The following is a 24,451-nucleotide window of genomic DNA, read 5'->3' as shown; positions in this document are numbered from 1 at the left end:
AGCGTAGCAGCGGTCTAAGGCACTGCATCACAGTGCTAGCAGCGTCACTACAGATCCGGGTTCGATACAGGGCTGTGTCGCAGCCAGCCGCGACCGGGAGACCCATGAGGCAGCGCACAATCGGCCCAGCGTCGTCTGGGTTAGGGAAGTGTTTGGCTGGCTGGGATGTCCTTGTCCCATTGCGCTCTAGGAACTCCTATGGCGGTCCGGGCGCATGCAGGCTGACACCGTCGCCAGGTGTTTCCTCTGACACATTGGTGCGGCTGGCTTCCGGATTAAGCGAGCAGTATCGAGAAGCAGTGCGGCTTGGCGGGGTCTTGTTTCGGAGGACTCGTCGCTCTCGACCTTCGCCTTACCCGAGTCCGTACGGAAGTTGCAGAGATGGGACAAGACTAACTACCAATTGGATATCACGAAATTGGGGAGAAAAAAGGGGTAACAAGTGTAATAACAAAAAAGACAAGTGTAATGAGTTTGTGTTATGCGTATTTATCAGCAGCAAATAATTTAACTATTCCTAATCATATCCTTGACTCTATCCAGCGAAGCAAACAAGCTAACCCACTGAATTAATGACAAATGGAGGGAATGAGCAATAATTGTGCAAGTTACTTCACTATGTAATTTAAATTAGGGCTAACTGAATGATGAGGGTGAAGAGGGTTGAATTTGAAAATCAAAAGTAATGACGCGTTTGAGTTATGCCTATTTATCAGCGTTGACACTCATGTTAATAATTCGACCACACACATTACAGCTAGATACCATTCTCTTACGTTTACCTTTGTAAAAATAAGTTACATGACTGTTTTATTTACTTAAACTGTATTACTAATCAAATGTATTGTAAGGGAGAAGAAAATATGCTATGTGTGTTGCAAAACATATCCTTGACTCTATCCAAGTTGATGAACAGGAAAAACAACGCTTGTCAGCCTGCAAATCAAAACTACACCAAATCGAATTTCACACATAAGTTAACCTATAGACAAGATTACATTGACAATAATCTGATGAGTGACAATATTAGGCCTATCAGTTGTCAAATTGTACATTAAGAGATGGGGGCATCTTGTAATTGACAGTCACATGCAGGTAAAACAGTGATCTCATATTATAATTTTTATTTAACTAGACAAGTCAGTTAAGAACAAATTCTTACTTACAATGACGGCCTAGGAACAGTGGGTTAACTGCCTTGTCCAGGGGCAGGAAGACTAATTTTTACCTTGTCAGCTCGGGGATTCGATCTAGCAACCTTTCGGGAATCTGGCCCAACGCTCTAACCGCTAAGCTACCTGCCGCCCCACTATATAGTATCTGAAAGAGCATATTCTGCAGTTTCTATGACACTCACCTTTGTCAAGTAACTCTAAAAATTCAAGGAGGTGCAGCTCTTGTTCCAATTTCACTTTTGCCAAAAATATCCATGCTGTCCATGCATTCAGCACATGACCACTCACGTGGCAGCATTGCTCTGGCTACTAAGCAAAAACAGTAAATTATCCTGTTATCATGTCATCAATGGATGAAAGAAACCTGAAACTGATAATGGTGCATTTGACTTCAGTTAAGTTTTGATTAGATGCCTATGTCGAAACCAAGTACTTGCTCAATGGCTTTCCATATCAGGGGAAAAATTTAACTGGCCAGCGGGTGAGCGACTGGTTTTCATAGTCAGAGCCTTACATGGGCAAAGGCAGAAATGTGACCATGGACAACTTCTTCGCATCAATTTCCCTGGCAGACAAGTTGATTGCAAAGACTAGCCAGTGAAACAAGGCGGCAGCTGCCCCTCTCTGCGCAAAAACATACCAGCGGAGCAGTACTCCACAGTGATGGAGAGTGGTAAAGCACTCAATATACAGATGTAAAATAAGTGTTTGCATCCTCAGCACCATGCATCCAGTGTTGCCAACTTAGCGACTGTCGCTATATTTAGCGACTACTTAGACCCCTCTAGCTGCAAATTTTTTAAAAAAGCGACTAGCGACAAATCTAGCGACTTTTTCTGGTGTTATTGGAGACTTGGAGATTGATGTGAATGCACGTATCGTTCTTACTCTTCTCAACGAGCAGCGGGTGCTGCGGAAGCCACTGCTGGCTGATCCCACCCAGGCTTACATTCAGGGTGGGATGCAAATGTAAAAAAAACTAAAATAAAAAACCAAACAAATAAAAAAAATAACTAACTCCGCCAGTGTCTCTTTTGGGTCACTTTTGCCGGTCCCAAGCCCGGATAAAGGAGGGTTGGAATTGTGACAAAAAAACCCAACAAGAATCGACAGAACAAAGTTCATTTGTTGTTCAAAACATATTGGGGGTGTTTTTTACTCACTTTTTGTCACTCCCACGATGTTATTCCTCTCTCCTATAGCGTACATCACAATTACATGCACATGGCCAATTATGCAAATTAGGTGAAGGCGTCATTTAGCGACTTCTAGAACAGCCAATAGCTACTTTCCTTACTGAGGAGTTGGCAACACTGCATGCATCCCACTGGATCTGGCATGTGAGCTTCGTGAGAACCACATGAACAGCAAGAAAGAATAAAGCTGCTAAGCATGCCGCCATGGGCACAATACAGTGTCTGACACAAACAAATTACTTCTATCATTAATATATTTCCACAAATATTTCATTATGCAATTCATCCTTTACAATATTGTTCATGCACTGGTGCTTTTGTTCAGGAATACAGGAAATAATTTCACCTGGGCACATGGCTGGTTACATTATTATCGTCATCTTTTCGTTTCTACTTTGTCAAAAGTAGCTGTAAATGGACTTTAATTACTGTCACTATTACTAATCGAATCTACAAATAAAGTTGTGTTGTAAGGGAAACGAAAAAAGGATATAGTAGGCCTACATTTTTTCGAGGACTTTGTAGAATTATAAAAATTAAACAAATAACTTATTTTTCTACATGGATATTTCTTCATGCAATTAATAATGGACAATAATTTATGCACTATTTATCAAGCATTTCTTTATCAAGCATGTTTGCGCACCTTGCAGGTTGATATGCATCTGATGCATATGCTGTAGGGCTCGCCCAGCATTGTTCTCTAGTGGGTACTTATATGCTAAAAGGTCATCGGTTCTAGTGTTAAATGTGTTGCACGTTAGGTGTGCCACCAATAATTGGCCTCATTCCCTCGAGCCAAATCATAGGTAGTGGTTAAGAGATGGGATCAAGAGACGCAAGAACAAGGAGCTCCACCTTCTCTCTTTGCGTGTTACGGGCCAGAATATCCCCTCCCTTCCGAAATTCAAAAGCTGCGAACACCTGCAAAATCGTGATTTATACAATTAACCAATGATGAAAAACCCAAACACCAGAAGTGCTTATGACAAAGGCCTTAGGCTACCTGGTTTGCTTTCTATTATTAAAAAACGGGCTCTTAGCTTCGAATTAAGTGAATGTATTTCTACAGCAGACTGACTGCTGCTTATTGCCTGGCAACAGAGTAACGCAGCTAGATATTCTAGTAGTGTGAAGGCCACGGTTCTCTTCACACCCGAGTTCCCGCCACATTCCTCCTTTAATTACCCACCAAAAAGAGACACCACAACAGCTTGTTTCAATATACAGATCTGTTTGTTTTCTATCGCTCTGTTCTCTCCCCCTCTCGCTAACCTTTTCTCTCACACGCACCGACAGCAGCCAGATAAACATTTGTTTCTCGTCACATCTCTTCCCTTTCTTACACGCTGTCTGATTGTGCGTCTCTCTCCCTCAGCCTCTTCACACGTACTACACCTTACGTCAAAATACCATTCGGCTACACATATTGCTCAAATGTAACTTGCGTACTTGCTATGTCTCGACCGTCACCTCCGGAGGTAGCGCAAGACTAGACCGACAATTACCCCATTGAAGCAGGGCAGTAAACATAATTGTCTCGTTGAGCCAACAGTCCTACAGTATAAATGGTAATAAAACAAGTCGAAAATATGATAAATGTTGTATTTAGTTCACCTGAAATTGCAGTAACAGCCTGTTACATTTAGAAATTGTCGCAATAGCTGCACTGAGCCACGTAAAACTTATGGAAGGCCATCCCCACCTCCAAAAACATGTCAAATGTAGATAATTTGTAACATTGTGTGGTTATTTCAGAGATGGCACCACTGGTCCCAGAGTGGTGGAAAGTAAATTGTTTTCTTGGGGACAAGTGTTTTTCCTGATCTGGTAGTACAGTAGGCTAATCTAACCAACTCCGGACCAGAATTTTTATAATCGTGGCATATTGTTTAAATAAATAAAAACACCTCTTGAAAAACTCCTGGCCTTAAGGTGTATGAAAACAAAACCCTTTACACAGACAAAGAGACAACAGCTGCGATTGGACAATAAAACAAAACGAGCTTGCTGTATATGCAAGGTAACAGTGTAGGCCATTGCATTTGTAATTAAAAAGATACTCATACAGTAGGTCATCGCTGTTGTGTTGATTAATTCCAGTCATATCTACATAGCTTAAGCTATAAAAACATGACATTACATTTCCCCTGGCACAGATTGGATCAGAGTGCATAGGTTTCTCTAGGCTAGTTTCAGCTGTGGTTGTTATCAGTAGGCTAGTTGAGCAGAGTGAAGAATAGACTAATTGTGCACGTTGACAAATCATGAGGATTTTTATTTAATTGTTTGGGTGGTTGGTATGCACACACACACTTAGGATGGAGTCATTAAAACTCGTTTTTCAACCACTACAAATTTCTTGTTAACAAACTACAGTTTTGGCAAGTTGGTTAGGACATCTACTTGTGCACGACACAAGTAATTTATTCAACAATTGTTTACAGACAGATTATTTCACAATTCCAGTGGGTCAGAAGTTTAAAGGCAGTCAACACTAAGTTGACTATGTCTTTAAACAGCTTGGAAAAATTCCAGAAAATTATGTCATGGTTTTAGAAGCTTCTGATAGGCAAATTGACATCATTTGAGTCAATTGGAGGTGTACCTGTGGATGTATTTCAAGGCCTACCTTCAAACTCAGTGCCTCTTTGCATGACATCATGGGAAAATCAAAAGAAATCAGCCAAGACCTCAGAAAGAAAATTGTAAACCTCCACAAGTCTGGTTCATCCTTGGGATCAATTTCCAAATGCCTGAAGGTACCACGTTCATCTGTACAAACAATAGTATGCCATGGGACCACGCAGCCGTCATACCGCTCAGGAAGAAGACACGTTCTGTCTCCTAGAGATGAACGTAGTTGTGTGAAAAGTGCAAATCAATCCCAGAACAACAGCAAAAGACCTTGTGAAGATGCTGGAGGAAACAGGTACAAAAGTATCTATAGCCAGAGTAAAACGAGTCCTATATCGACAACCTGAAAGGTCGCTCAGCAAGGAAGATGCCACTGCTCCAAAACCGCCATAAAAAAAAGCCAGACTACGGTTTGAAACGGCACATGGGGACAAAGATCGTACTTTTTGGAGAAATATCCTCTGGTCTGATGAAAAAAAAAAAGTTATATAAAAAAATGTAAACTAAAAAAAGTGCACTGTTTGGCCATAATGACCATTATATTTGGAGGTAAAAGGGGGAGGCTTGCAAGCCGAAGAACACCATCCCAACCGTGAAGCACGGGGGTGGCAGCATCATGTTGTGGGGTGCTTTGCTGCAGGAGGGTCTGGTGCACTTCACAAAATAGATGGCATCATGAAGGAAAATTATGTGGATATATTGAAGCAACATCTCAAGACATCAGTCAGGAAGTTAAAGCTTGGTCACAAATGGGTCTTCCAAATGGACAATGACCAAGCATACTTCCAAAGTTATGGCAAAATGGCTTAAGGACAACAAAGTCATGGTATTGAGTGGCCATCAAAGCCCTGACCTCAATCCTATAGAAAATGTGTGGACAGAACTGAAAAGCATGTGCAAGCAAGGAGGCCTACAAACCTGACTCAGTTACACAAGCTCTGTCAGGAGGAATGGGCCAAAATTCACCCAATGTATTGTGGGAAGCTTGTGGAAGGCTACCCGAAATGTTTGACCCAAGTGAAACAATTTAAATGCTGCCAAATACTTATTGAGTGTATGTAAACTTCTGACCCACTGGGAATGTGATGAAAGAAATAAAAGCTGAAATAAATAATTCTCTATTATGCTGACATTTCACATTCTTAAAAGAAAAGTGGTGATCCTAACTGACCTAAGACAGGGCATTTTTACTAGGATTAAATGTCAGAAATTGTGAAAAACTGAGTTTAAATGGCTAAGGTGTATGTAAACTTCCAACTTCGTGTGTGTGTGTGTGTGTGTGTGCATGCATATATATATGCATATATATATATATATATATTATATATATATATATATATATATATATCAGCTTGTCAGTGAATACATTTATGCCAACGTTTTCAGCCACAATTACCACATGTAATGCTTTGCATGATATTGCAATTTTTTTTGCCTGGTTTGTTGTAATGTTTTAAGGTAGCCCACCTGTACTTTTTTATTCGTATGAATGGTTAAATCATACATTTTTTGATAGGCTAATGTTACTTGATGAAGACATGCTGCTATAGCAACTGTGCTTTTGTCTTGAAGCTAAAATATGTGTAGCATACAGACGAGAAAACCCTTTGTCTGCACATACAGTGCCGTGAAAGTATTTGCCCCCTTTCTGATATTCTCTATTTTTGATACTGAATGTTAGATCTTCAACAAAAACCTAATATGGACAACATGGGTCCCATTATATCTGGCAAAAACCAAACACTGCATTCCACAGTAACAACCTTATACCAACGGTCAACCATTAAATTTTTTTTTTTTTTAAAACATCACCTTTTATTTAACTAGGCAAGTCAGTTAAGAACAAATTCTTATTTACAATGACGGCCTAGGAACAGTGGGTTAACTGCCTTGTTCATGAGCAGAATGACAGACTTTTACCTTGTCAGCTCAGGGATTCAATCTAGCAACCTTTCAGTTACTGGCCCAATGCTCTAACCACTAGGCTACCTGCCCCATGGTGGTGGTAGTGTGATGGTTTGGAGAGGTTTTGCTGCCTAGGGATCTGGACAACTTGCCTAAATAGAATGGAACATGAATTCTGCTATGTGGTAGAATTCTACAGTAGAATGTCAGGCCATCAGTCTGAGCTGAAGTGCAGCAAGACAATGATCCAAAACACACAATCAAGTCTACATGAAAATGGCTAAAAAGCAACACATTTGAAGTTCTGGAATGGCCTAGTCATAGTCCAGACCTTATCCCAATTGAGATGTGCCAGGACTTGAAACGAGCAGTTCATACTTGACAACCCACAAATGTAGTTTTAAAGCAGTTTTGCATGGAAGAGTGGGCCAAAAATTGCTCCATGTCACTGTGAGAGACTGATCAACAACTACATCAACAACTGCATTTCAGCTAAAGGTGGCACAACCAGTTATTGAGCGTAAAGGGGCATTGGTGTTGCATAACTTTGCTTATGACAAATGAAATATGTAATTGTTGTGTTACTTGTTCACTCAGGCTCCCTTTATCCAATATTAGCTTTTGGTTGAAGATCTGATAACAGTCAGTATCAAAAATAGAGAAAATGAGAAAAGGGGCAAATACTTTAACAGCACCGTACATGCTGGTGAACTGTTGCATTATTCAAGAGTGTAATATGGTTTGGTTGCATCATTTAGTGTAATATGTTTTAGAAGATTGTTGTTGTTACTGTTGTGGTTGAGTAGTTTGTGCTTACTGGCTACTGTGATATTTATGGTCAATTTGGAGGTGTGGACCAAGAACGTTGCGTTGCCAGCCACAACAAAAAAGGTAAAGCAAGTATGTAATGTGAATTGATAAGTAGAATTCTCATTCGCCACCCCGCTCCTCAGACTCTGTCTCTTCACACGTTCCCACCTGAGTCTTGTAAATGGAATTCACACCCGATGTGACCAGTCTGGCAATGCAAGAATGACAGAGTTTATAGTAAGTTGTGCCCCAAATGGCCCCATATTCCATACAAAGAGCACTACTTTTAACCCCGGCCTATAGTGCACTGTTGTGAACATGGTGTCATTTGGCATTGGACGCCATAATGACAATGCTCTAGTTGAAGAGACATCAGAACCCAAGAACAACCAGTTGACAACTTTGAAGATCGAAATATGTAGTATTTTGACATTTACTATATGATGCATTCCAGTGAATCTTTTGTCCATCCAACAACCACACAAGACTTTGTAAAGATTTGTAGATGTATTTGTGTTGCCCCAGTAGTGAAATGTACAGTACACAGTCTGTGCACCCACTGCCGTGACAAATGACACCCAACACATGTATCATGATCTGAACAAGACAAGCAAAGATGTGCAAAACAAATAAATAATAAAAAAATAAAAAATAATTTTAAAAATCACCAAACCTAGCAATTTCAGCACTCCAACCAGATGTTCATTGGAATCCCTTCGATGCAGTAAAACCTCTTTGCCAAGGCTGCTGGCACTGCCAAGACTGGTATTACAGTACCCAGAGCTGACCTTAATGAACGCCCACATGCCCAGACATGTGGAGCAGAGCGGAGAGTAGAGCTGTGTTTCTCAAACAGCACGCTATTCCCATAGGGCTATGTAGCGCACAACCTTTGCGTATTTTCATTGAGCCGGACCATATGGCGCAGGTAGCCTTGTGGTTAGAGCGTTGGGCCAGTAACCGAAAGGTTGTGAGATCGAATCCCCGAGCTCACAAGGTACAAATCTGTTGTTCTGCCCCTGAACAAGGCAGTTAACCCACTTTTCCTAGGCTGTCACTGTAAATAAGAATTTGTTCTTAACTGACTTGCCTAGTTTAATATATATATACATACATATATACATACCTATATACTATATATATATATATATATAACATACCTATACATACACATATACATACACATATATACATATACATACTATATACATATATATATTCATACATATATATATATATATATACATATATATAAAACATATATATACATACATATACATACATATACATATATACATATACATATACATATATATACATACATATATACATATATATACATACATATACATACATATACATATATACATATACATATACATATATACATATATATATATACATACATATACATATATACTTTTATTTAAGTTCAACAAAAATAGCTTTTCATGTGGCTCCCATATAGCTTTTTTCAAAATAGAGAGATAGGCTGCAGTGTGCCACCCCTGGATTGAGAGTTATAGGTGCAGTTAAGGGTAAGTGCCTTGCTTAAGGGTACAACATCAGGAGGTGGCATCTTACCACTTCAGGCATTAGCTTGGTAGCCAGGTCATGGATTGCCTTTCCCAGGATACACAGGGAGGACAGGATGAAGACCACACCCAGGATCACACAGGCTCTGTAGAGAGAGGGGACAGAGTTAGGAGGGGAGAAAGAGAGATGAAGAGACAGAGGGGAAATGGAAGGAAATAGAGTCAGAACAGTGATTAAGAATATTCTGCTTTGAAAATATACAGTTCCACAAGAAAAAGGATACATCAGTCATTTACATTAACCAGTCATTTATATAGATGCGACTGAGGGATCATATATTGTATTTTAAAACATTTCTAAATCATTGGCCACAGGAAGACCTTTCCATGACAAAGTAGACCTACTGCAACTACCCATCATACAAGTTTATTGCAACTTACAGTAAGTAATACAATAGCAAATCGTCTCCATTACGTCCATGCATGTGGAAGAGAAAAGGCATCCATTAAATAAACAACCATTTTGCTTTTCTCTATGGCGGATTTAGAGTGCGAACACAGTCTTAGAGGATCAATTTGAGAAGAGACTTTCTTTAAAACAGTTTTATCCAATTAGGTAAGCCTGGCTGGGAGAAGCCCCCCCCCCCCAAAAAAAAAGTCAACTCATCTGGGGTAGTCAGGTTAGCCCACTGTTTATACTGTCTGCCCTCTCCCCTACTTAATCTAGTAGTCTAGCACAGATCTACTATACCCACCATACACATCAAAAGAGCCCAAAAACAAGAGAAATTGTTGAAAAACGTAAGTAGATAGTGTATTATAGACATAACATACATGATATTCAGACAATAAGGGATGCCAGTGTGTGCGTGCGTGTGCTTATGGTCATAGCTGGCTCGCACTCAACAGCACCCAGTCCCCTGGGTCCAAACCGGAAGGTAACTAGGCAACAAACTAGCGAGAGGAGAGGAGCCATGTAGGCATGGTTTCAGTGGTGCAGCGGGAGAGACAGACACCCAGAGCTCTGTGTGTGTGTGTGTGTGTGTGTGTGTGTGTGTGTGTGTGTGTGTGTGTGTGTGTAGAGAGACCTCCTAGAACTATGTAAAGTGTAATAACAGACTCTCCCTCACAACAAACCTGCCCAACCAACAGCTCAGCTGACTGAAACATCCATTTGATCTTCAATGATCCTGCTGCTTAGAAAAGTCCCTTTATTTGGTCTTGTCGACTCAAGGCAATTGGCATCAAGCACATTGCAAGATTGATTGTTTTGATATCAATGTCGCAAGATGCAAGGACTTGACAGAACTGTACTTGACTAGACTGAGAACGCACGCAGTCATCCAGTCTGTCTACCCTTTCTCTCTTGCTCCGTGTGTCATGTCAGCAGGCGAATACAACAATATTCTTCCAATTACAGTGGAAGAAAAAAAATGTGCCGCAAATTCATGCTGCTCGCTCATTCGTCTCCAGACCTGGTAATTGAATTGTCCAGTGGCCTAGTGCCTTACTTCTGCCTGGCCTCTCCCCTGAGGGATCACACATACACACACATTCACCCCCCACACACACCTAGGAGAGGCCAATTACTAGCTGCTGGGTAACAAACCTTTCCATTAGGATTCTGAATCAAAGCGATGTTCACTGGTACAACGGAAGGCTCATAATTAACCTGGTTAAACCAGATTGAATGCTGCCCTCAAAATGGTGAAGTTAGCATTCAAGCTCGTTTAACCAGGCTATAGGCTTATGCATCAGAGGCTCCATGGCGATCTGCATTCACCAAAACATCTGAGACTGCGGCGGATGGTGTCTATCAGGACAGAGGAAGAGGGAGGGGGGCGGCTTGCCAGGTCTTCACCTCCTTTTTGTTTCCCCTCTCTCCTGCTTCTTGCCGCCGACACCCTGGTCATTCATTCACACACCATAATCAGTTCTGTGGTTTCCATGGCATTGTGAGGAAGCCTGGGCAGAGAGCTCTGTAAATATTGTACATATTTAAAATATTTAAGTGTTTTTTTACTGCATTTTTAAATAAACCTTTTGAGAGATTAACTGAACTATATGGTGGTGACCTATGTACTTGCAGGACTGATTATGGCAAGTCAGTTTATATTTGGCTTGGCTAGATACTGTGGCTAATATGATTTGAATGATGCCGCATCCGCTTTTGGCCTGCCCCGGTTCCTAGAGGGAAGTGGACTGAGGTGTGAGGGGACACAGATGCTCGCCTCGTAGGGGGCTTTTCTGGACTACTGCCAAAGTATGGAGGTCGTACTGCTACTTTTAGAGTCGCCGAAGCATCACCCAGGTGGGTGTTATACATCTGATAGTGGACAAGCCCGCCTACCTATGAAAGAAGAGCTGTGAACATCGAAGACGACGTGCCTGATGAAGAGCACCGGGGGCTGTCAGATGTTTTTCTACCTCCCTGCACCATCATTGCACCCTCAACTCAAGATACTACTTTTCCGAACTGCCTATCACATGAAGTTGCGGAAGACCAACACGTCATAAGAACATCCAGATCGGTATTTTATTTAAACGACAGATTCTATTTGTAATGAAAAGCGCTATATCCATTTATTATTATAATAAAGAGCTCTGTCTGGGACAAAGGCCCCAGGTGAGACAGTTCTGCCTGGGTCTCGAAGGACCTGCCACCTGACCTGTCTACATGGGGTGGAGTCGGACGCTGGAGGAAACCACAATGTCAAATCACGGGGGAAAAAAAGAAAAAAAAAAAAGACATGGTTTTTGGAAACATGCAGCATTTTACGTAGGATTTTTCTGCAGCGGTGCCAGAATAACTTGGGGGGGGGGGGGGGGCATTGCTACTAGCTTTAGCGCAATGACATGCTAGCTGTTCCAATAGACTTTGTCGTTGAGCCAACGACTGTCCATTTAAAGTACGTCTCAAGAGAAAAATATATTTTCTGCAGCGGCGGCAACAATTTAGCAGTGGTGGGCGACCGGTGCTAAATTAATATAGGGGAAACATTCACGTGTGAAGTTTCACGGTATTTTTTTAATTTAATCCACACATTTCATTTTTCTCAAATGTTTATTTTTCACCACTTCCAGCTTAAGAAAATATTCATACCCAATGACTCATTCCACATTTTGTTGTGGATTTGCCTGGATTCAAAGTGTATTCAATTGATTTCTCACCCATCTACATACAACGCTTAGTGAAAACATGTTATTTATTTTCGCTTATTTATTGAAAATGAAATACCTAATTTACATAATTATTCACAACCCTGAGTCAATACTTTGTACTAGCACCTTTGGCAGCGATTACAGCTGTGAGTCTAAGAGCTTCCCACAACTGGATTGTGGGACATTTTCCCCATTCTTCAAGCTCTGAAATTGGTTGTTGATCATTGCTAGACAACCATTTTCAGGACTAGCCATAGATTTAAGTCAAAACTCTAACTAGGCCACTCCGCAACATTCACTGTCTTCTTGGTAAGAAACTCGTGTAGATTCGGCCTTGTGTTTCAGGTTATTGTCCTGCTGAAAGGTGAATATCTCCCAGTGTCAGACAACCAGGTTTTCCTCAGATTGCTTGTGCTTAGCTCCATTCCGTTTCTATTGTATCCTGAAAAACTCCAGTCCTTACCGATTACAAGCATACCCATAACATGATGCAGTCACCACTATGATTGAAAATATGGAGCGTGGTACTCAGTAATGTGTTGTATAGGATTTGCCCCAAACATAACATTTTGTATTGAAGACAAATGTAATTGCTTTGGTACATTTTTCAGAATTACTTTAGTGACGTTGCAAAAAGGATGCATGTTTTTGCAATATTTCGGTACAAGCTTCCATCTTTTCACTCTGGTTAGGATTGTGGAGTAACCACAATGTTGCCAGCCTTGGCAGTGCCAGGAGCCTTGGCAAAGAGGATTTGTAACCGTTTTAAAGTCACCATTGGCCTCATGGTTAAATCTGAGCGGTTTAGGAAGGACGGCTGTATCTTTGTAGTGACTGGATGAATTGATTCACCATTCAAAGTGTAATGAATAACTTCACCATGCTTAAAGGGATGTTCAAAAAAATTCTCATTGCCAATAGCCGCCCTTTGCGAGGCATTAGAAAACCTCCTTGGTCTTGTGGTTGAAATTCACTGCTAAACTGAGGGACCACTATTATTTTGCACAGAATCCATGCAACACACGATCACAGCTTATTGTGAAATAGACAAATTACTTATCAAAATGTACTGTATGCGCGCCTTTCTTCGTAACGTATGTGTACATTAAACAAATTCCAATTTGTTGTAGCTAACATTAGCTAGGCAGCTAACGTTAGCTTTAAGGTTAGGGATTAAGATTACGGTTAGTTAACACGCTAGCTAAGTGGTTAAAGGGTTAGGTTAAAGGGTTAATGTTAGGGTTAGCTAACATGCTAAGTAGTTGCTATGTAGCTAATTAGCAAAAATGCTAACGTTATCCGTGATGAGATTTGAACGCAACCTTTGGGTTGCTCGACATTCGCGTTATACAGTATATTCACCAATCCTCCCCAACCAACCTCCATCCTATCGTTTCCATCTTAAGTTACCTACTGTCTTTATCTGTGATTGAAATGCACTGTATACAAAATCATGAATAGCACTATTTTCTTGGACTTTTCCTGCATGTGAACCTGAAAATTTCACTTTTTTCACATGATTGAACTTGCAATTCCTCATATGAAAGTGACATTTTTAAATGTGGAGTTGTTTTACATGTGAAACTACGGTTTCACATGTCAAATTTAAGCTCAACATGTGAAAACGGCTAACTCACATGTGAAACTGCACATTTGACATGTATTTTTTTGTTTGGGCGCACAGCCATTTACAGTGCCTTGAGTAAGGTGGAGGAGAGACAATGCTGGGGTTCTAATACTGTATACTACAGTCCCAATCCCCGCACAAAGAATTAAATGCATTGTAATAACTGCAGCACCTATGCTGAAGAGAGCTTAGTGTGTGCTGAGGAGAACAGTGCTAGTATAATTTCTAGGCTTTATATAGTTTTGCTGGTCATCAAAAACAACAAATATGGTGGTGATATATCTACTCACATGTACTCCCTGTGTGCAGAGTGAACAGCGGAGGCATTACTATAGCGCCACACCACGATGATGGAGGACAGCACGTCCAGGGCGGCATCAAACTGCAGAGGGTAAACATCAACACTCACCAGCTTTTCAGCAGAAACCCATGCGAAATGGGGGTTCACTTAAATTGTACCCTTCAGTTATCCTCATCCCAAAAACTCCAAGACCATACCAAATCTAGCCTAAATTACAAACTTAGACTCCTAAGGCAGCAGGAGATATGGCCAGGCCCTTGTGGAACTAGTGTGTTTTTGAGATCGACTACATTGCAGTTGGTCTGCGCAGAATCATTCATCTACAAATCATCTTGCATTCCAAATACAGTGGCTTGCAAAAGTATTCACCCTCTGCATTTTTCCTATTTTGTTCCTTCATGGCCAAAAAGCTACATTTTAGTCTCATCTGACCAGAGTACCTTCGTCCATATGTTTGGGGAGTCTCCCACATGCCTTTTGGCAAACACCAAACGTGTTTGCTTATTTTTTTCTTTAAGCAACAGCTTTTTTCTGGCCACTCTTCCCTAAAGCCCAGCTCTGTGGAGTGCACGGCTTAAAGTGGTCCTATGGGCAGATACTCCAATCTCTGCTGTGGAGCTTTGCAGCACCTTCAGGGTTGTTTGTTGCCTCTTACTAATGCCCTCTTTGCCTGGTCCATGAGTTTGTGGGCGGCCCTCTTGGCAGGTTTGTTGTGGTGCCATATTCTTTCCATTTTTTTCATAGATTTAATGGTACTCTGTGGGATGTTCCAAGTTTCGGAAATGTATTTATAGCCCAACCCTGATCTGTACTTCTTCACAACTTTGTCCCTGACCTGTTTGGAGAGCTCCTTGGTCTTCATGGTGCCGCTTGCTTGGTGGTGTTGCAGACTCTGGGGCCTTTCAGAACAGGTAGGAATAGATATCATGCATACATGCCATACATTACATACATGACACTTAGATTGCACACAGGTGGACTTTAATTATGTGACTTCTGAAGGTAATTGGTTGCACCAGATCTTATTTAGGGGCTTCATAGCAAAGGGGGTGAATACATATGCATGGACCACTTTTCCATTTATTTATTGAAACAAATGTCAATTTGGACTATTTTGTGCATGTTCATTACATGAATTCCAAATAAAAAACTAATTTAAAATTACAGGTTGTAAACACAAAAAAATTGGAAAAAAGCCAAGGGGATGAATACTTTGCAAGGCACTGTAACTAGCTAGAGCTCAAATGTGCCGAATACAACATATGTAAACCTTACTTACAAGCCCTTAACCAACAATGCAGTTAAGAAAAAATAAAATAAAATGACATAGCAGGTATTTATGTAAAAATGTTTAAAAAGTAACAAAGAATTAAAAGAGCAGCAGTAAAATAATTGCGAGGCTATATACAGGGGGTACCGGTACAGATTCAACGTGCGTGAGCACAGGTTAGTCGAGGTAATATGTACATGTAGGTAGAGTTATTAAAGTGACAATGCATAGATGGCAATGCAAGTAGTCTGGGTAGCCATTTGATTCGCTGTTCAGGAGTCTTATGGCTTGGGGATAGAAGCTGTTTAGAAGCCTCTTGGACCTAGAATTGGCACTTTTGTTGGTTTTGTCGTGCCCTCTTCACTACTGTCTTGAACCATGTTAGTTTGTTGGTGACGTGGCCACCAAGGACCTTGACGCTCTCAAACTGCTCCACTATAGCCCCGTCAATAAAGAATGTGGGCATGCTTGGTCCTCCTTTCCTGTATTCCATAATCTCTTTTGTCTTGATCACGTTGAGGGAAAGGTTGTCCTGGCAGCGCACGGCCAGGTCTCTGACCTCCCTATAGGCTATCTCGTCGTTAATCAGGCCTACCATTGTTGTGTCATCGGCAAACTTAATGATGGTGTTGGAGTCGTGCAGTCATGAGTGAACAGAGAATACAAGAGAGGACTGAGCATGTACCCCTGAGGGGCCCCCCGTGTTGGATTTGTTACCAACCCTTACCACCTGGGGGAGGCCCGTCTCCAGGATCTAGATGCAGAGGGAGGTGTTTAGTCCCAGGGTCCTGAGCTTAGCGATGAGCTTTGAGGGCACTTTATGGTGTTGAACGCTGAGCTGTAGTCAATGAAAAACATTCTCATATAGGTGTTCCATTCGTCCAAGTGTGAAAGGGCAGAGTGGAGCGCAATAGAGATTGCATCTGTGGATCTGTTGGGGCAGTATGCAAATTGGAGTAGGTCTAGGGTTTCTGGGATAATGGTGTTGATGTGAGCCATGACCAGCCTTTCAAAGCACTTCATGGCTACCGACGTGAGTGCTACGGGTCGGTAGACTTTTAGGCAGGTTACCTTGGTGTTCTTGGGCACAGGGACTATAGTGGTCTGCTTGAAACATGTTGGTATTAAAGACTCGCCCAGGGAGAGGTTGAAAATGTCAGGTAAGACACTTGCCAGTTGGTCAGTGCATGCTCAGAGTACACGTCCTGGTAATCCATCTGGCCTTGTGAATGTTGACCTGTTTAAAGGTCTTACTCACATCGGCTACGGAGAGCGTGATCAGTCGTCCGGAACAGCTGATGCTCTCATGCACGTTCCAGTGTTATGCGCCTCGAAGCGAACATAGAAGTAATTTAACTCGTCTGGTATACCATGCTCGTGTCGATGGGCAGCTACTACTCTTTATGTGATCAAGATCAGTGATCCTGTGCCTCACCTTGCTCAAACTGACCTCAAAACACACTGATTGTAATGTTAGTAATGACATCTGTCCTATAGCACTCAGTAGAAATTAAAATGCATTTTAAAAAGTACCTACAGCGAATCCGAAAGCCGAGGCACTGTGTCTCATGAAGGAAACAGCTGGGAAGAGAAACAAAGAGAAACAAGTTTTACTATACATGAAGAACATTCATACATGAAATATCAGTGGTACTGTTGTGAATGACTTGAGAATACCCGTTGCACACCAAACACTGACTGCCATTTAGCTCAAAACCAACTCAGCCTACCAGTAGTCCCTGGAGTCAAACAGTATTTGTTGTCTTTTAACTACTTTAGCTGCACTTTATTGAACGTCTGCGACAATGGGACTGATAGAATAGTCCCAAAAGTGCAAACCCCACCCATCTGGCAGTCCAAAATAACAAGACGGGCTCAATTAAATTCTCAAAGTAATTAAACCCAGGTCTTATATGGCGCAACAACAACACTTAGTTATATTCAGCAGGTGTAGTAGTAAGATAATGCAGTGCTAGCATTCAGCATCCACACCATTGTCAGTTCACAGGGTTGAGTACCCCACCAGTGTACATAGCTGTTTGTAATGTAGCCTCAGACTCTGAAAACACATACAACCTTACCCCAGAGTGATTACCATATTCAGGACATGAAACCATGGAATTCAAAACACATCCAACCCAGAGGGATTACCCAGCACTGAAGACTACGCAATGTCCATACTAATGCAGCCCAGGCTAATGACAACTAGCTTTGCATTCCAAAATAATGGCATCCTATTCACAATTTAATGCACTACTTTTGACTAGGGCTCATAGGGCGCTAACCTGTCCCTCAACGTCAACAAAACCAAGGAGCTGATCGTGGACTTCAGGAGATAGAGAGAGCACGCCCCCATCCACAGGGACGCAGAGGGTGAAAAACTTCAAGTTCATCGGCGTGCACGTCACAGACAACCTGAAATGGTCCATTCACACAGACTGTGGTGAAGGTGGCGCAACAGTGCCTCAACCTCAGGAGGCTGAAAAAGTGCCTAGCCCCTAAGACCCACAAACTTCTAAAGATTCACCATTGAGAGTATCCTGTTGGGCTATCACTCCCTGGTCCGGCAATTGCTGTTAAATAGTCAACACTAACCGGCCTCCACCCAGTACCATCCCCTGAACTTAGTCACTGTTACTAGCCGGCTACCACCCAGTACCTTTCAAGACCGTCACTTTAATAATGTTAGAAGAATGGGAAAAACGAGTGATGGTGCCATGCGCGCCGGATCCAGTACCTCAAAACGGCCACCCTCCTGAGCTTTTTCCACGCACAACAGTGTCTAGGGTCTCCCGAGAATGGTGCGACAAACAAATAACATCCAGTCAGCAGCAGTCCTGTCAGCTCGTTGAGAGAGGTCGAAGTAGAATGGCAAGAATCGTGCAAACAGGCAGGCCACAAACAGACAAATAATGGTGCAGTACAACAGTGGTGTGCAGAACGGCATCTCGGAACGCACAAATTGGTGATCCTTGTCACAGACGGGTTAATTGCAGCAGACAACCACACTAGGTTCTACTGCTATCAGCTAAAAACAAGAAGCGGCTCCAGTGGGCACGCGATCACCAAAACTGGACAATTAAGGAGTGGAAAATCGTCACCTGGTCTGAAGAATCCAAGTTCCTGTTGCATCATGCTGATGGCATTGTCAGGATTTGGCATAAGCAGCATGAGTCCATGGACCTATCCTGCCTGGTGTCAACGGTAAAAGCTAAAATGGTGGTGGTGTACTGGTGTGGGGGAATGTTTTCCTGGGACACGTTAGTTCCCTTGATACCAATTGAACGCCACAGCGCATCTGATCATTGTTGCTGACCAAACCCTATAGATCTTCAGGAGGAGTTGGAATGGGCTGTTCGCAGCATGAATGTACCGCTGTCCAATCTGCAGCAACTGCATGATGCCATTGTGTCAGCATGGACCAACATCCCTGTGGAACCTTGCCGACACCTTGTAGAATCCATACCCCAAATAATTCAGGCTGTTCTGGAGGAAAAGGGGGTCCGACCCTGTACTGGATGGGTGTACCTAATAAACTTCAGAAATTTAGATTTTTTTTTCTCCACTGGCCTAGACAATACTGTATAATAACGTTTTTACAAATTAATAAGAAATTAAAAGCTGAAATATCTTGGGTCAATAAGTATTCAAGGCCGTTTTATAACAAGCCTAAATAAGTTCAGGGGTAAACATTTTCTTAACAAGTCATAAGTTGCATGGATTCATTCGGTCTGCAATAGTGTTTAACACGATGTTTGAATGACTACCTCATCTCTGTACCCCACACATACAGATAATTGTAAGGTCCCTCAGTCGAGCAGTGAATTTCAAACAGATTGAACCACAAAGAGCAGTAAGGTTTTCCAATGCCTCACAAAGTTGGTTTAAAGAAAGGTAGATAGGGTTATTTTGCCTAAACCTTTAGGCCTACCTATCAAAAACGGAAAGCTCCTTGAAAGTGTGAATATGCCAGGCCTATATCAATTATGGCCCATTGTATAGATAATAGAACAAAAAACTTAAGAGATCAGATTTTTTGTTTATAAATACTTTGCTATAATGACATACTTAGTTACCCACATCGTTCCTTTCTGTTAGCATGTGCATGTAGTAAATACGCCATCATGCTTTCGGGATGTGTCTTTTCAGATTGATTTCAATCATTATTTAGTTGGACACTACATCACTGAACTCCCTCCATTGCTCTTGGTCTTCAACTTTGTAAGTCACCTTGATTTTGCACCTGTGCGTTTTATCAGTTTCTTTATGAAAATATGTAGCTAACGCCATGACAGTAGCTAAAGCAGCACACAAGTAGACTACAAATGCATGCTGGGTCAGGCATGCCCTGAGCTCATGAAGTGAGCGCTACTGGAGCAGCCGAGAAGGCCGACACTCCAGCCGTCGGGAATCTCGCTCCGCGCCCTAGTCAAATTGGGCACGCTACACTCTGCTCACATACTCTGCACTGGATAGAGATATATATTTATATTCAGGACTGACATTGCTCATTCTGATATTTCTTAATAAAAAAAAGTTGGGACGTGTGTATTGTTAGGTATACTGCACTGTTGGAGCTAGAAACAAGCATTTTGCTGCACATTTTAAATATGCGTACGCAACCTAAAAAATTTGATCTCAGGGTGGACACTAGCCACAAGGCCACTGAGTTGGTGTGTAACTGCAAAGTGCAGTGAATATATTCAGTAGCATATATCCCTTTTAACCCCGGTCCCCCCTAATCTGCATAGGATGTGCTCATAAATGCTTCAGAGATAAAGTTATGATACTGCATGCATTTCATCAAATGCTCGCTGTCAAAGAAGAAATACTGCAAGCCTCTTGTTCTTTTCCTGTGTTTGGTCCAGACTGCGTTCTCACCTGCAGTGAACTGCACCAATGGAAACAGACCGAGACCACACTTTCAGAGAACCATGTGCGTTGTTTGGTGCGCTCCCAAGTCCAGCTAGTTCAGTTAGTGTTCACATCAGTCCAAACTAAGGGGCTAAAGGCAACAGAGTTCGGAAAAACTGCTCCAAACCAAATTTGGTGTGAAAGCCCCCTGGGTACTTTGATTTGGCCTTTCCACTACAGTACCGTTTTATTTAAGAGACCAATAATGATAACAGACCAATAAGGCTTTTATTATTCTAGGTAGAGTTCATTAGGCACCAAACAGAAGAAAATAGACTGAAACAGGGAGGGACTACCTGGACTTGTCCAATAAGAAACTATAATTTAAAAATGATCTAGCTAGCATGCCCTAATGAACACCAGGTTCTCTTTCTGAAGTCCTCCTGGGGTGTAAAGTCCCCATTCCATTTATCTGTCTAAACAGTGACACACAGTGGGTGACAAACAAATCTTTCTGGGTCATCCCAGTCCATATGTCAAACCTCCCACCCTCCACTCATCGTCACGTTGACAGAGGCTGGCACATCACCCTGACAGAACACCAGCCACACCGAGAACAGAAAGACTACACCCGAAATAACCCCTTTTCCCCCTATATAGCGCACTTCTTTTGAACAGGCCCCATAAGGCACTATATAGGGAATAGGGTGCCATTTCAGACACAGCTAGGGTCTCCGTGTGACAGAACAAATTAGGTTAGTGACCAGTCGTTTACAATGAAGGCAGAAATGATCAATTCTCCTCACTTTGTCAAGCCAGATCTCAGAGAAAGGGTTTAAGAGGGCTTAAACCAACACAGCACAGTAAAGGCATCCATCTAAGTGCTGTCACTTTACTCGTAGGTATCATGGTGTAGCAGCAGTCACACGGCTTAAGTAACAGTACCGCTTACTTCCTCAAGAGCCCACACTGATATTCAATGTTTGATCCTCTGGGTGTTTCTCAATATGCATTCTCCAAGGGCGTTCTCTTGAGTACGTTCTTGTGAGGATGAGAGTGTGGAGAATGCATAAAAATGTACATAAAGAAAATGCAACGTTCATAATTAATCAGCTATATGTGAATTGTATTAATCTAGCTTTACATGTGTAAAAAAATATATATAATACATTCGACCTAAAACAAATGTTAAGGTAAATGGCCAGCGTTAGCTCCAAATTCTTTGTGGGTAGCTAGCTAGCTACACATTTTGTCAGTTTAGGCACAGAGGTTATTCTATGGAGTTAAACAGACCATAATTAACACATTATGGTTAGTCAGGCATCATATGAGGAGATGTGGGCAACTTCTCATTCCAATGTCCAAGTTCTCACGTCAGCTCAAAACCAGCCGCCATTGACTTCAGAACATTTTGCGTCGTTTTTTTATGTGGTTGCGTCATATTACGTCAACAATACTGGGCATATTTCAGTTGACGCTTGCGTCGATGCATGCTTAGAAATATGTACAAACGAAGAACACATCTGAGAATTGCCCTCCATGTTCCATTTCTCATACTTTGATTTTGACTCATACTCTGACCTGTCCCGTGGTCCAATTTGCGTGTTCGGAGCATATTGAGAAACCCCTCGTCTCAAACACACGTAACTTACCTATTGACACGCCTTAACCAGCTGCACCACCGGAAAGCTAGCAATTCAATGGCTCAGGCAGCAGTACGAGGTTGAAGAGTTAGTTTAACCAATTAATCTTGTTTACGATGGAGGGGAAATGTAAGCGCACTCCATTTCTTGAGGAAAACAGTCCTATTGTTGGAAACAAACAGCCTAAAGTCACATTTGTTTACTTTCTAAGCTATAGCACACAGCGACAACACTAATCTCTGTCTGATCACATACCTGCACATCTTTGTCTTTCTCTCTTCCACCCTCTGGCTCTATCTACTCCGGTCACCCAGAGTGACAGACATCAGAGCAGATGGGAGATGTGTCACTGTATCTCCGGAGACCTAAGTCAGTCCCTTTCCACATTATAGACGAGTTCTTTGGTTCCTCAACCACTCCAGATTACTTAATTTCTGTGTCAATTCTCTTTGTAAGTGTCAATACAGACAGGATCTGACTATGATCAAATCCTTTGTAGCATATTCTTTGACAGGGATCACAGATCTGACAAAAATATGATATGCAAGTGTTAAGATATACCCATGTGAAATGTCCAAGAGAACACCATCTCACAGTCACAGGAAATATGTCAAGAGTGGAGAGTTTAAAAAAAACAAAATATGCTAGCTCTGCCTAGGTTTTGAAAGGAACTTTGAGGTTCAAAGATCGAATATGGGACAGTGGGCAGTGTCAGAAAATACACTGGACAGAGAAGCTACCCAGACAGACCATTGTTGCAGTAGCAGCGTGTGGGTTAAAATGTAAAAATTAATTGCTGGGCAAGCCAAGCATGAACGCAATATTACAACCTGTGTGTTGTGATCCTTGTGTTTGTTCTAGAACCTGTAGGTTCATATGCCTTGCCACTATGATATATACTGTAGGCCTAAGGCAGAGACAATAAGACAGAGTGGCAGAATAAATTAAACCACAACTTTGTTTCATCACAAAACCGGAGAGCAAAATCTGTCCACAAAGCATATTGTATGTAACAAACAGTTATGACCTACAGCATGGTCAATCAAGTTAATGTTTCCTACATTTTCAGACTACTAAATAACTTGATTTAGAACCACGGAGAGTTACCACAAGTCGCAAAGAAAACAGGGGCTGCCTCCACTATTCAGCACCATTTCAAGTTCCTCAAATCACCTATGCTTAGTCTAATACAGTGACAATTAAAAAGGTAGCCAAAACAATTTAGTCCAATCAACGTAAGCTAAATATGATGTGGCTGTCCACAGTACTGTGTGTGTAAGTAGAAAAAACATGTTGACTCACGATACATGTAGAGAAACACCAATGCCATCCTCTTTTCATGTTGCCGAAATGGTCTGACTGTCATACAGTAGGCTACACACTTAGTTTCTTTCATGGGCAACGATGGTTAACATTAGCTGGTTAACATGAGCCTACTACATTTAGCTACAGAATGTACTTCATCCTCTCAGGCCAGGGGCACAACATATGAATGTATGGTTGGATCAGAATCACCATTATATTCATAGGCTACTACAGAGAATTAAGTCAAACCACAAGTCCAAATCCCCATCTCCATCCATGGCTAATTTAGGAAAGGAACAATTTTAGCTAGCCAGCCACCAGAGGACAACAAAACAATGAGATGCAACAACTCCAGTTTTTTTGTCAATGATGTTTGGTTTTTGTGATGTGATTGGTGTGAAGTCAAATCCAAACTGTCTTCGACACTTCTGTTTGCGCCAGGACCAGTCACAGTTGAGCTCAGTCAATTTAGCGCAACGCTGACTGGCAATGATTTTATTTTAAAAAAGGGAGGGCAAATGCTCTCTGGCTTCCCTTGCATTCAATGCTACAGGCAGCAACAATGTCATACTCATTTGGACCCGACAGAATCAGATAGACGGCCTACAGGGGCGCTGTTTTGCTCACTTGGATGCTTTCTCTGGGAGATACATTCAGCCTCTCAATTGAAAGAAAATTAAGAAAAGAAAAACAGATCAAATATGAATTTAAATGTCAATTGGTACACTTTTGGGGGAAGCCTGGCATCAATGAATAACACGTGTTGGGGCCAATGCCAGTGAGCCTCCCTCCCCTTTCATCCCTTCCTCCCTCATCCTGCTCCTGCTGTCCATGTGAGAACAGAGAAGGGAGAGCTCCCCTCCCCCTTTCTCTCAAAATGCACCTCCTGCAGCTCTTATTTTTAGACGGCAGACTCTTTGGGGGCTTGCACTCCAGCCTATAGAGACGCACAGTTCAGTATGCATGAATATGTGACGCATCTCCCCCACTCTCTCGTTTAGAGTGTTCCTTTTTGTTTTTACTGTGCATGT

The 24,451-nt window shown here is 41.8% G+C and overlaps 1 protein-coding gene across 1 annotated transcript in view; it reads right to left on the bottom strand.

Annotated features, from left to right (window-relative positions):
- Window positions 1-24,451, bottom strand: part of LOC106574314 (transmembrane protein 163) — a 46,540-nt gene that overhangs the window by 17,409 nt on the left and 4,680 nt on the right. The window contains exons 3-5 of the mRNA XM_014150152.2: window positions 17,156-17,199; window positions 14,338-14,429; window positions 9,308-9,404 (exon numbers count right to left, since the gene is read on the bottom strand). Coding sequence (XP_014005627.1) covers window positions 9,308-9,404; window positions 14,338-14,429; window positions 17,156-17,199 — 233 coding nt within the window. The remainder of the gene's footprint in view (window positions 1-9,307; window positions 9,405-14,337; window positions 14,430-17,155; window positions 17,200-24,451) is intronic.

This window comes from Salmo salar, chromosome ssa16, assembly GCF_905237065.1.
Source record: "Salmo salar chromosome ssa16, Ssal_v3.1, whole genome shotgun sequence".
NCBI classification, from domain to species: domain Eukaryota; kingdom Metazoa; phylum Chordata; class Actinopteri; order Salmoniformes; family Salmonidae; genus Salmo; species Salmo salar.
Note: the sequence above shows the minus strand (reverse complement) of the source record. Positions and strands in the feature narration are given on the sequence as shown.